The sequence below is a fragment of the Schistocerca serialis genome, chromosome 10 (genome assembly GCF_023864345.2).
Source record: "Schistocerca serialis cubense isolate TAMUIC-IGC-003099 chromosome 10, iqSchSeri2.2, whole genome shotgun sequence".
NCBI lineage: Eukaryota > Metazoa > Arthropoda > Insecta > Orthoptera > Acrididae > Schistocerca > Schistocerca serialis.
Genome location: NC_064647.1, coordinates 168863896 through 168878072, shown reverse-complemented (window position 1 = coordinate 168878072; position 14177 = coordinate 168863896). Strand labels below are relative to the sequence as shown.

The window sequence follows — 14177 nt, the reverse complement described above, 5'->3', positions numbered from 1 at the left end:
AATAGCTGTTGTTCGAATTCCTTTCCCTCATAGTGTACGTCCCATCCAGTCATGTTCCCTTTTCTTAACCAGGTTTAGGAGAGGTCTTTCTTCCTTTACTCTTAGCAGTACACGGATTACCAAAAAGTTGTTACCACCAATATGAAGTATATATTTGAGTGGTGCCTCTTCTGTTGTACATGTCCAATAGAACAGACACCACTCATGACGACATTGCTGGTGCACACATTTATATGAAATAGAGAATGGGGAAAGAAAGGAAAGGAGTGGGGGAAATTCGTGAATTCCAGCCCTATAGGGTATTGTGGAATGCAATAGTGAAAGTTGAAAATTTGTTCCTTACTGGAACTCGAACTCTAGCTTCTCATGAGCAGTTGCCTTAACCACTTTGGCTATCTGGATACAATCCCTGACAAACTCAAATGTTCAACTTATCACGCATTGCAATGCAATGTCCCTTGCCCTCTAACCCCTACTCACAAATTACTGATTCCCACAGGAGTTCAGATGATGATAGTGCATCCAAACTGAAACAAGGATCGAGAGTTCATCACGCTCTTACATAAATGTATATATTTGAGAGATGTCTGATCTGTCAGACATGTCCACCAGAACAGATGCCACTCATGATGATGCGGCTGGTACATAACAAGACACCACTCAAATATATACATTTCTGTAAAAGTGTGAGACAATCAACACTCATTTCACTGCGGATGCACTAATATCATTTGAGCTTCTACATAATTTGCGAGCAGGGGATTAATGGATGAGGGATGATACAGTGCAGCATGTGATAAGCTGGAAATTTGACTTGATTTGGGACTGTGTCCATATGGTTGAAGCAGTCAAGGCAACAACTCACGAGAAGCGATAAATCCATTTTAAAGTCCAAGTCCAGCACAAATTTTCAACTTTTGCCATTGCACTATCACACTGCCCTGTGCAGCTGAAAGTCAAAATTCCTGCCCATCCCTTTCCTTTCTTTCCCATTCTCTGTTTCATATAAAACCAACCAGATGGACATGTCCGGGTCACCCTCAATAGTAAAAAAGATATTGCAGCAACAGTTTCATAATGATCCTCAAAGCCACAAAGCCACTTTACTGCCCATCGACTGCATGAGAAATTTGTGCACTTCGAGTCTGTGACTAGTGACTGTAAAGGAAACAGTGGACACCCAAAAAGGATTTGGCTGGAAAATAATGTTGTAAATGTTTTAGACAGAATGATTAGGAGTCAAGGAAAGTCATGTACAAGATAAGCATCAGAAACAGGAATCTCATGGACAAATGTCTTAAGAATTCTCCAGCTTGAAATGGGAGTGAAGCTGTACAACATTCCAATGACACAAGCCCTACCTGACACTGATAAAACTGCTCATGTATAAGCTGCAGAAGTGTTATGAGAAATGATACTCGCGGAGTCTAATGTTGTGCTCTTTATGATAAATGATGCCACATTTCATGTCTATGACAATGTGAATAACCACAACTCAGTCATTTGGAGAGCAGACAATCCCCATGAACTAAGAGAGCACACTCAATCCTATCCAAAAGTTTAACATATGGTGCAGTATTTTTAGGTTTGATGTACTTGGTGCATATTTATTTAATGATCAGACCACAACAGAAGATTCTTACCTGGATATATCGCAGAATTTTACTGTTGATAATCTTTCCCTTACAATCATAACATTATGTTACTTCCAGCAAGATGGTGCACCACCAAATTATTTCTTAGATGCTCGACATTATCAAGATGAAATATCTGGTAGACACTGGATAGGAAGAGGTGGACCTTTGGCATGGCTGCCCCACTCACCTGATCTGACTTCGTATGATTCCTGGTTATGAGGAATGGTGAAAGAAAATGTGTATGGTGCAAGGCCTACTGACATTAATGACCATAAAGAACACATAACACAAGCTGTCCACTCTACACCTAGGGAAAAATCTGAAAGCACTATGGCTTGTATAGTGAAAGGACTACACATGCATTTAGAACCAATGAATATAGGTCGAAGAAGTGCACTAATTTCATTTGGACTTGTGTTCGTGGAGTGTGAACTTTTATATTAAAGCAAAATAAAATAAGAATAAAATAATAATAAATAATGAAATAAAAGTTAATCCCATATAAGGGTAACATATTTTTGGACAACTCTGTATTTCACTATTGTTCAGCTTTGTTCACCAATTTTATAGTCTCCACTCTCCTCCAAATCCACATCTTAAATACGTCAATTCCGTCTATTTCGTTGATTGTCCAGCTTCCACAACATGAAGAAAAACACTCCACGTGAAGCAATTAACCAATTTTTTTTAAATTCTGTCCCAAATTTTCTGCAACATTAGAAATTATATAAAAAACGCTTAAGATCTGCTAATATGTATTGAATACATGGTAATAAGACATCCAAATTAATGTTAATAAACCTTTCTTTTTCTGAAAAGCTTGCTTTGCCATTGCAATTCATGATCTTATTTCTTTTTCACTCACCCCATTGTCAGTTAACATGCCCCCCAAATATCTGTACTATTTAACAGCAAGTCACCTGGATGTTGATGGAATGTCACACAACAGCACATAACAGTGCATTTACCCTTGAGAGAATGTAAACACAGCATCGTATTGGTTGGCAGTAACGGATACAGCAGTATGTGCAGCAGTAGGTGACACTGTAGCATACACACAAAAAAGGGGGAGAATATATATTTTTTCTTTTGGCTTTTGAGGTCTCTCACCCAGCAACAGATGTCAACCAACAAGTTTTCTGCAGCAGGATATTTCGTACCAATCCCGTGGAGGTCCTAACTTGCTCCCACTGAACGAGAAGTGCAGTAAGTCAAAACAGGTGAATTGAACCTTGCATTCTGTTTTAATCGTAAGTTTTTGATACAAAAATTTAAAAAAATTATTGTATTTGCACATTCTTCAGAGGGGTCAGAAAAAAATTGCTTAATATCTGCTACTGTCTTTTGTATGCATGGTAATAAAACATTCAAATTCACAATACTGATTTGTGTAGTGACTGTGTTCAGTAAGATGTAAACATGTTTTGTTTACTAAGAGGGTAAAACTACTAGAAGGTGCAGTCATGCCTTTGCTGAAAGTTGATAACTTCACCAGTTTTCAACACTCTGCACAAGACTACAATGTACTATTATTTTTAAAAAATGCTTATATTGCATCTCAATGTACAATCATTTATTGTATTACAACATGGAAATATTGCTCATACGTACAGTTCGAGACAATACCATTAGATTCTGACATTTTTAACAGTTCTCTAGAGTTCTTCTGTCATGCTGTGATGTCAATCAGCATTGTCATGCTGCTTACTCGGTGGTGCACCAAGCTACTCCAAGCTGGGATGCCAAATCGTGGAACAAATAAAAGCCCCATGCAGGTGCCACAACTTGTGGAAGAACTGCAATCACTGTCCCACTTTGAAGATGCATGGTATCCATCCGTATAAGCATTACATGCAAAACAGATGACAACAACCCACAAAAATGTTTTCTATTAATAACTACTAAACTATTACATGGTTTCATCTATCATGAACATCATTCATCAGTTAGAGAGATACAGAGCTACAAATCAGTCTGACAGGGTGATATGTTAAATCACAAATGATATGGAAAGGTTTAAAGATCATGACTAAATTTAAAGTAACTGAAATACTGTTGATGATTTCAATTGTATGGGCATTAGGCCATGGTCAAAGGCATGTTTCTGTGCCTAATGTTTCGCATCCTAATTCTGGTATTATGAACCCACAACGTTATGGTTTCAATACAACATTTATTTATTTATTTATTTATTTATTACAAAAGGGACATACAACTTTGAGTATAGAATGCAGATCAAGTCAGAGGTAATTAATACTGTCTGAGTGTCTATAACTTACAAATATCAAGTTTCAACATCCTCCCAACCCCGATTAACTTCTAGAGCGTTTATCAGTTGAACGGGACACAAGCTTATGGACCCTTCCAAAATTCATTCATATCTTCCCATCTCTTCCCTCATCAAGATCTATCTTGGTTTTCCTCAACATGGTGTATATACAAACATCCTTCTGTAGGAGAGTGACATCACCCCATCTGGTGCCTTCCTGAACCATCCTCGCTCAGTGAGTTTCATCGAAGATTTTGACCGGCATTAGGTACTCTTTCTTCCACCTGGTCCAGAAACGTTCTACCACCTTCTGCTGTCACTGAAACTCTTTGAACAACTCCCTTCTAACTGGTGGTTCTGGACCTGTGAGCAGTGTCATTAGTTGATCATTTACACAGAAATGGGCAAGTGTCAGTGGTTCAGATTCCTCTGCCCCTCAAGTAATTGGTCTCGAATTTAGTGCTGCTTCTATGATGACCTGGATTGTGTTGAGACTTCCTTCATCCACCTGCAACCATTCTAACACTTTCCTCAGGAAGAGTTTATCAGATCCTACCATCCATTCCCATCACCCTCCCCACCAAGGCACTTTTGGGCGATGAATTTTCATTTGATAGCTCGGTGAGTAAGGTAATCATATATATTGCTTGCACGAGAGCCTGCCAGAGCTCTTTCAGCTATGTGTGCATGAGATGGCAGGTACTAACATTTTCAGTGTAAATTGTGCAGGGCATTCCTGATCTTCCCACAAATATTTGTTGACATATCTGAGCACAGTTGCAGGTGCAAGGCGCACGTTGTACGGCATGCAAATAGATCAATACATGCCTCCTTCATAATATATCCTTGGCTGAGGTATGACGGGCCAACAAAGGCTGATGTACAATGGGCCAGTAACTTCAAATTGTTTCACTGGTAAGACACATTCAGCTTATAATGGAACCTCTGTTTGTAGCGCTAAGTGAACCTTCACCACCTTGCAGAGTAGGCACCTGTATAGAACATGTTCATTTGCTTGTTAAGCTCTAAGAATCCAGAGTTCTTATCTCAATTCAGATAACACTCTGTTTACTATAATGTGATGCAGGTGAATGCGAGTCTGCTGCTTCAGTAAGCAGGTGAAATGATGCAGTCCATCAAGAAGTACTGGATGGTGTCTATCTCTGGGTAGTTCTGCAAATGCAGGTATCCACTGAGACAAACGAGACCATTATCCGAGAATGGCCTCAAACAAGGTATCTTATAATTTTATGGCAGATGCAAATTTTTGTACAAAGAATGCAGTTTGGCCGTGAAATGTTATTGTTGAACAACCTGAATACAATAATTACGTGCTTCATGCAAGTCTAAAGCAGTGAGTTCTCCAGATGTCCTATTTTCTTCCATTAACTGTTGTCTGAAATGAAGTATCCTCCAGTATTTCACAACAGTTTGTAATAGTTACTATACTGTGTAGCTATTAAAATAGGGAGTGCTGTTTTTACCATGAAGATTTGGTCTGTTAATTTTTTTTCTTTTCTGGCACGGGATGGTCTTTTGTCTGGATAAATTGTGGCCACTGTGTTCGGTTCTGTATTTGCCAATATGGCCCATGGAACCATTTAGTAACAGGCTGTAGTTTGCAGTTATACCATCAGAGAGCAGACTGGCTGGGTTTTCCGCACCAGGGCAGTGTCTCCACTATGATGGATTCATTAGTCTTTGTATTTCCATACCACTGCTTGACGCAAAGACCTTCCACTGATTATAGGCAGCACACTGTCACATGACTCAAGTCATAACTCATAGTCTTACAAAAATACTGTAGTCTCAAACCAAGGAGTGTTACTAGAACTTCCAGCCATAGAAGAATTATCCTGTTCACGGGAGCTAGCTTCTTTTTGCTGAAAACTAAGTGGACTGATACCATGTCTGAAGTGGTGCACTCTAAAAAGGACTGCTCCAAAGGTCTTTTCTGATGTGTCACACAATACACGGACTTGTGATTCACTGTCTTCAGGAACCCCAAACTATTGGGGCATGTGTATGTCAAAACAGATCGCAAAGTTGGTACCCACATTTACCAGTGTTTGCCAGATCAAGAGGTTACAGCTCATTTCAAGCAATTCATCTTGAACAAATTCTCTGGAAAATTATTTTTGCTGCGATGGACACAGGGAACAACAGACCCGATGGGTCATAGAATATAGCGGTGCTTCAACACACTTCTCACTTAGTGGCACGACATTCTATGACACTGTTGATGACACTACTGTGAATAACATTGTACGTGTCAGTCTGCATTTTCCAGTGGACTCCCAGTGCCCCCATTTTTGCAGTGTTTATGCACCTTTTGAGTGCTGTATCTCAATCAGCTGGCTTCAGTGTGTGGTCCACTTTGCCATTGGCAGGCTGTTGGGTCCCAAGAGTGCTGTAAGTTTGTAATTCAAATCAATCAGTGCACTGAATAAACTCTTCACAAGTTCTTGCCACATTAAAGCTGTAAATCTAACGATTTAGACATTACCACCATCTTGATTGTCAAGAGATTAGTTTTCAGTAGGTCATTAAGTATCTTAGTTGGCTGAATTATGTCATGGAGACATGAGAAAGTCACAGGACTTCCATACACTGCCAGAGATTACATCAATGTCTATCACTGAAGAACATTAGCAATGATGCTGATTTCATTATATGGTGGTAGAATCAATTGATTTTCCTGTTGCCTTTGAGCTTCAAGGACCTGTTTCTAAACACCACTAATGGTGTAGCCATTGCCCCAATTAAAGTTTTTGTTGCACATTCTGACTGTGATGGCTTTTTTCTGACAGAATAACAATCGACAGATGGATAGGATAATATTTCTGCTTTGTCAAACACAATTGTACACTATGTGACCAGAAGTATCCGAACACCTAGCTGAAAATGACTTACAATTTCACAGTGCCCTCCGTCACTAATACTGGAATTCAATATGGTGTTGGCCCACCCTTAGCCTTGATGACAGCTTCCACTCTCGCAGGCATACATTCTATCAGGTGCTGGAAGGTTCCTTGGGGAATGGCAGCCCATTCTTCATGGAGTGCTGCACTGAGGAGAGGTATCGATGTCAGTTGGTGAGACCCGGCACGAAGCTGACATTCCAAAATATCCCAAATGTGTACTATAGGATTCAGGTCAGGACTCTGTGCAGGCCAGTCCATTACAGGGATGTTATTGTCATGCAACAACTCCACCAGAGGCCGTGCATTATGAACAGGTGTTCGATCGTATCGAAAGATATAGTTGTCATCCCCAAATTGCTCTTCAACAGTGGGAAGCAAGAAGGTGCTTAAAACATCAATGTAGGCCTGTGCTGTGATAGGCCATGCAAAATAACAAGGGGTGCAAGCCCCTCCATGAAAAACACGACCACACCATAACACCAACGCCTCCAAATGTTACTGTTGGCACTACACACACTGTCAGATGACGTTCACCGGGCATTCACAATACTCATATCCTGCCATTGGATCACCACATTGTGTACAGTGATTCGTCACTCCACACAACATTTTTCCACAGTTCAGTTGTCCAATGTTTGCACTCGCACCAAATGAGGCATCGTTTGCCATTTACTGGCATGGTGTGTCGCTTATGAGCTGCCGCTTGACCATGAAATCCAAATTTTCTCACCTCCCACCTAACTGTCATAGTACTTGCAGTGCATCCTGATGCAGTTAGGAATTCCTGTATGATGGTCTGGATAGATGTCTGCCTATTACACATTACTACCCTCTTCAGCTGTCGGCAGTCTCTGTCAGTCAGCACGTGAGGTCGGCCTGTATGCTTTTGTGCTGTACGTGTCCCTTCACATTTCCACTTCACTATCACACCGGAAACAGGGGACCTAGGGGTGTTTAGGAGTGTGTAAATCTCGCATACAGATGTATGACACAAATGACAATCAATCACCTGACCACATTTGAAGTCCGTGAGTTCCGCGGGGCACACCATTCTGCTCTCTCACGATGTCTAATGACTACTGAGGTCGCTGATATGGAGTACCTAGCCGTAGGTGGCACCACAATGCACCCAATATGAAAAACATATGATATGTTTTTTTTTTTTTTTTTTTTTTTGGGGGGGGGGGGGGGGTCCAAATACTTTTGACCACTTAGTGTATGTTTGTTCGTGAGGCTGCATTCAGCAGATCTGTTGAAATCATATCATTTAATGCGGTGTAGGTGTTCTGTGCAGCTTTGTGAAATTGTCCTTATTGTCTGGCCAATGCAACTGCTACCACATTCGCAAGGTATTTTATACATTCCAGGAACACCAAGACTTTTTGTAGGTCCAAAGAAAGGAAAGAATCTAACTGGCCAATTATCTGCTGATGGCTGAGTATCTCTGTGTTTTTGTTTCTGACAGAAGGCTAATTTAATATCTCAATTGCTACAGCTGTTCTTCTCAAATATATTTCTTATATCTCTGAATCCAGACATTCCTTGTCATAGACAGATTTTGCTCTAACAAAATGAGTATTTAAAACTGGTTTTTTATTGGTTGGATGATGAAAAGCTTTGTGTACTGAATTATATCTGCATCTACATACATATTCCACAAGCCACCAAATGGTGTATGGCAGAGCTTATCCTGTAACACTATCAATCATTTCCTTTCCTGTTCAACATACAGATAAAGAAAGGGAAAAATAACTGTCCATATGCCTCTATATGACATCACTTTCTCCTATCTTATCTTTATAGTCCTTATGTAAAATGTATGTCGATGGCAGTAAGATTGTTCTGCAGTAAGCTTCAAATGCCAGTTCCCTACATTTTCTCAATAGTGTTCCTTGAAAAGAACACCTCTGAACTGCTTTGATGTCTTCCTTTAATCTGTCCTGTTGCAGATCCAAAACACTCAACCAGTACTCAAGAAAAGGTTGCATTAGCATCCTATATGCTGTCTCCTTTAGAGATGAACCACACTTTACTAAATTTCCTCCGATAAACCAAAGTCTACCATTTGCTTTTGCTACCACAATCCTCACATACTCTTTCCATTTCAAATCACTTTGCAATGTGATGCCCAGATATTTAGACAACATGACTGTGTCACGCAGGACACTACCAATGCTGTATCCAAACATTACGGGTTCATTTTCCTTACTCATCCACATTAACTTACATTTTTAAACATTTAGACCAAGCTGCCATTCACCACACCAACTAGAAATTTTGTCCAAGTCATTTAGTATCACCCTACAGTCATTCAGCTTCAACATCATTCTGTATATCACAGCATCATCAGCCGACAATGCTTCCCTGGAGCACTCCTGATGATACACCTGTCTCTGATGAACACTCACCATCAAGGACAACATACCAGGTTCTGTTACTTAAGAAGTCTTTGAGCGACTCACATATCTGGAAACTTATTCCATATGCTCATACTTTCTGCAGCATGGAACCATGTCAAATGCTTTTTCAGAATCTAAAAATATAGAATCTGCACATTGCCCTTCATACATAGTTCACAGTATATCATGTAAGAAAAGAGCAAGCTGAGTTTTACGTGAGCGATGATTACAAAAACCACACTGACTCACAGACATAAGCTTTCCAGTCTCCAGGAAATTTATTATATTCAAACTGAGAATGTGTTCGAGAATTCTGCAGTAAAGTGATATTATGGATACTGGTATGTAATTTTGTGGATCTGTTCTGTTAACAGTCTTATGTACAGGAGTCACCTGTGCTTTCTTACAGTCACTTGGAACTTTGCTTCAGGAGGTAGATTCACAATAAGTTCCAGTTAAGTAAGGGACTAATGCCATAGCATACTCTTTGTAACACTGAACTGTGATTCCATCTGTACCTGGTGACTTATTTGTTTGCAACTCTTTCAGTTGTTTCTCTATGCAAAGGATGCTGATTACTATGTCATCCACAAGAGATTCAGTGCTTTGGTCAAAGAATGGTATGTTTGTACGATCTGCCGTATCTACACTGATGCCATCAATCTGGCCTGTTTGCGGCTACAAGGTGTAGTTTACATCCTTTCTGGATTTTTATGCATATGTTGTTGTTCTTGTTGTTATAGCCTTCTGACCAAAGATTAGTATGACACAGCTCTCCACTCCAGTCCAAACTGTGCGAACCTCATCTCTACGTAACTACTGCATCCTGCATCCACTTGAACTTTCTTACTGTAGTTAAGCCTTGCTCTCCCACCATATCCCCCCCCCCCCCCTTGTTCCATTAGGACATTAGGAAAGATGTGTCACAATTTCTTTTTTCCCCAATTCCAATCCTAGTCATTAATCATTTGATCAACCCGTCTTATATTCAGCAGTATTCTGTAGACATTTCAAAAACTTCTGTTCTCTGCTAGTCTGAACTGCTTTATCTTCTTATACTTCAGCTGACATGAGTTACTTTACTGCCCATACAGAAAAGCTCATTTACTACTTTTATCATCAATTTTCTTAATGTAATTTTATCAGCATCATCTTACTTGATTTGAGTACCATCTATTACCTTTCTTTTGCTTTTGTTGACATTCATGTTAAAACATCCTTTCAAGACACTATCCACTGCATTCAACTGCTCTTGCAAGTCCTTTGTTGTCTCTGATGGAATTACAATGTCATTAGCAAACCTCGAAGATGTTATTTCTTCTCCTTGGACTTCAATCCCCTTTCAAATTTCTCCTTGGTTTCATTTATTGTTTGATCAATGCACAGATTGAAAAACACTGGAGGTAGTCTACAAGCCTGATTCATTTCCTTCTCAACAAATGCTTCCCTTTCACATCCCTTGACTAACATAACTTCAGTACAGTTTCTGTACAAGTTTTCACTAAGTTTTCATTCCCTGTATTTCATCCCAGCTACCTTCAGTCAACATTGCCAAAAGCTTGTTCTAAATATACAAAAGCTATAAATGTAGTTTCTTCTTCCTTTAATTTGTTACTTATGACTGTCATATGGTCAGTATTGCCTGTGTATTCCTACATGTCTCCAGAAAACAAGCTAATCTTCCTGAAGGTTGGCTACTGCCAGTTTCCCCATTCTTCTGTAAATAGTGTCAGTATGACTTACTAAATTGACGGGTTGGTAATATTTACACTGATTGGCACCTGCCAGTTTTAGAATTGGAATTATTTCATTCTCCTTTAAATCTAAGGGTATTCACCTGTCTCATATATCTGGCACACCAGGTAGAATAGTTGCACCATGGAGCTCAATCAATCTGAGAGAATGCCATCTACACCACGAGTCTCATTTTGACACAGGCCTTTCAATGTTCTTTCTAATTCTTTTCTCAGTATCATATCTACCCTCTTATCTTCATCTACTTCCTCTTCTTTGTCTATAATATTATCTTGAAATCTACTTCTCTTGTATAGCCTTTCTACATATTTCGTTCATCATTCAACTACCCCTTCTTTGCTCAGTACTGCCTTGCCAACCGAGCTCTTGCTGTTCATACTGCTGCTGTTTCTTTGTTCACTTAGAATGAACAAATAAGTAAATAAATAAATAAACATACAAATAAATTACTATTATATGCTATGCAATGTTATCCACAGCAAAATAAGAAGAATAGAAAGATAAAGACACACTCACCTCTTTAGTAAAGCTTAGTGGGTCCTGTGCACTACTGTGGCATTCAGGCACCTCCCATTCCTGCAGACCCTGAAAAGGACACTGAGTTACTCTTGGATGTGATACAATGTCAGTATACACACTTAAGTCATATCATGACCCCCACCCATGTTTCGTCTACGATGTGCAACAAATTACATGTGCAGAGCCAGCTCTAGGTAATTTGGTGCCCTAAGAAGAACCCCCCCCCCCCCACCCCCCAAAAAAAACGAAGTTATAATATTATGTTTCTTATGCCTAATACAATGTTGTCCACCTACGGTAGGTGTCAAATAGCAGCTGTCAAAGTTTGCCAACCAAAGATACTTGTATGGCCACCTTGTTCTTATTCTACAGATAGATTCTGCAGACAATGAAGTGCATGGCTGACAGTACTTAGCACAGACCACATGTTAAAGTTTATTTCCATTCCAGCCACGTATGAATGAAGGATGACTGACTGCTTAAGTCTCGTTTACACTGGAGTGAATGGAAGCAAACACAAGGAATGAGCATTTCCAGATAATTCAACAGTGTTCATTCCCATTGACTTGTATCTGTGAACAAATGTTTATACTGGAGGGAACGGGAGACAACATGAGAGAATGTGTCGAAGCATGTCAGTTGTACAAAGTTATGAATGTTTCAGTATTTTGTTTTCATTTATTTATTTTTATTGTCGTGTTAGTTGTAACACCAATCAAGAACTCTGAAAGAGGGGTAAGATTACTTTGCATTGTCAGTATGCCTTTTTTGGTGAAGGATGAAAAATGGCATAAGTGTCTGAATTTGTGTGCAAGAGTGAAATGTGTGGAGGGATTGCACTAACACTGAATTGCTGCTCCAGTTTTACTTAACATTATTCCCAGAATTTCATATGTAATTTGCCACTTTTTACTTGCCCCCCCCCCCCCCCCCTTTACAACTGAGAAGGAAATTAAGACAAATTACTAACAAACAACATACCAACATGAATAACTTACACTCTGGTTATTAGCAAGGATTTTATTAAAGTATGTATAAGCAAGATAATGTCAATAACGTATTTTAATGAACATTGCAGTACACAAATAATGTGTCAAATAGGCTACTTCATAAAATCTACTATACATGTTGTTGGAGGGCAGATACTTTGGCTATGGGAAAATGATTATTCTTCAAGTTATTACATCAGAAACATCTAAAATAACAGTGCTACATCAACCATGTAATTACAGCTATCATAACATAAGCAAGTGAGAATAACCAGGTGTTTAGTATATTTTTAATATTAGTCAGCATAACAAGTTCAAATTCGTACTTTTTTACTTTAAGGGGGATTTCTTGTGCTGCACCTTTATAATCGAAAGAAATTCAAAGCTTGTGTTTATTCACACAGTTACCACCTGATGGAAGCCCCTAATAAATTGGAATCTTACCTCATTTTCGTGAGCATTTGCATAGCCCAATGCTGTGAATAAAAAGTAAGAAGCGATCAACAGAACATGTCATCCCCTAAAACATCTGACAAAGCAGACAGCAAACTTTCACATAAACGTAAACAGTTAAAAAATGGCACCGGCTCCGAAAGTGCACACCATCAAGGATAGAGACCAATAGGCAGAGAATGAGGCCGGGTCGCCACTTATTAAATAGCAGTAGCTAAACTGACAGTACTGTACACACAGCTGGGCTAAAATGACCTCCTTGTGACGTGCGGGTCGAGAGGAAGTTGACCATGTTATTGGAAGAGGTTTAATGTCCCGGACTTTATTCCCATGGAGAAAAGACCACTGTACACTCCAAAGCAATACTACATGCTGACAGACAGTGACATGATCATCTGAGGGAACAGAATGACATGTAGGCTGAGAGAGGGGAGCTGCAGCCTTCGCAGCAGCAGCCTCGTACCCTGATACGCCGATGTGAGCAGGAACCCACATTGGCTCCCCTGTGGTAAGCAAATGGAGGTATTCTTGGATCGAAAGGGTGGACTGAGCATAGCATACGAAGGCTCTGAAGAGCACTGAGAGAATCTAAGCAGATGACACAATTTGGAAGCCTATGTCGCCGGTTGTACAAGGTGGCCTGATAAACGGTGTATCGCTCCATGGTAAAAATTGAGCATTGATTTGTTTTTATTTATTTATTTATTTATTTATTTACATCTACATCTACATTTATACTCCACAAGCCACCCAACGGTGTGTGGCGGAGGGCACTATACGTGCCACTGTCATTACCTCCCTTTTCTGTTCCAGTCGCGTATGGTTCGCAAGGAAGAACGACTGTCTGAAAGCCTCCGTGCGCGCTCTAATCTCTCTAATTTTACATTCGTGATCTCCTCGGGAGGTATAAGTAGCGGGAAGCAATATATTCGATACCTCATCCAGAAAAGCACCCTCTTGAAACCTGGCGAGCAAGCTACACCGCGATGCAGAGCGCCTCTCTTGCAGAGTCTGCCACTTGAGTTTGTTAAACATCTCCGTAACACTATCATGGTTACCAAACAACCCTGTGACGAAACGCACCGCTCTTCTTTGGATCTTTTCTATCTCCTCCGTCAACCCGATCTGGTACGGATCCCACACTGATGAGCAATATTCAAGTATAGGTCGAACGAGTGTTTTCTTGGCCACCTCCTTTGTTGATGGACTACATTTTCTAAGGACTCTCTCAA

At 39.9% G+C, this 14177-nt stretch overlaps 1 protein-coding gene across 3 annotated transcripts in view; it reads right to left on the bottom strand.

Moving 5' to 3' along the window:
• The window catches only part of LOC126424761 (zinc finger protein 37-like), a 264776-nt gene that overhangs the window by 150770 nt on the left and 99829 nt on the right, over positions 1-14177 (bottom strand). For all 3 annotated transcript variants that reach the window (XM_050087505.1, XM_050087504.1, XM_050087506.1), the window contains exon 5: positions 11501-11569. In XM_050087505.1, coding sequence (XP_049943462.1) covers positions 11501-11569 — 69 coding nt within the window. The remainder of the gene's footprint in view (positions 1-11500; positions 11570-14177) is intronic.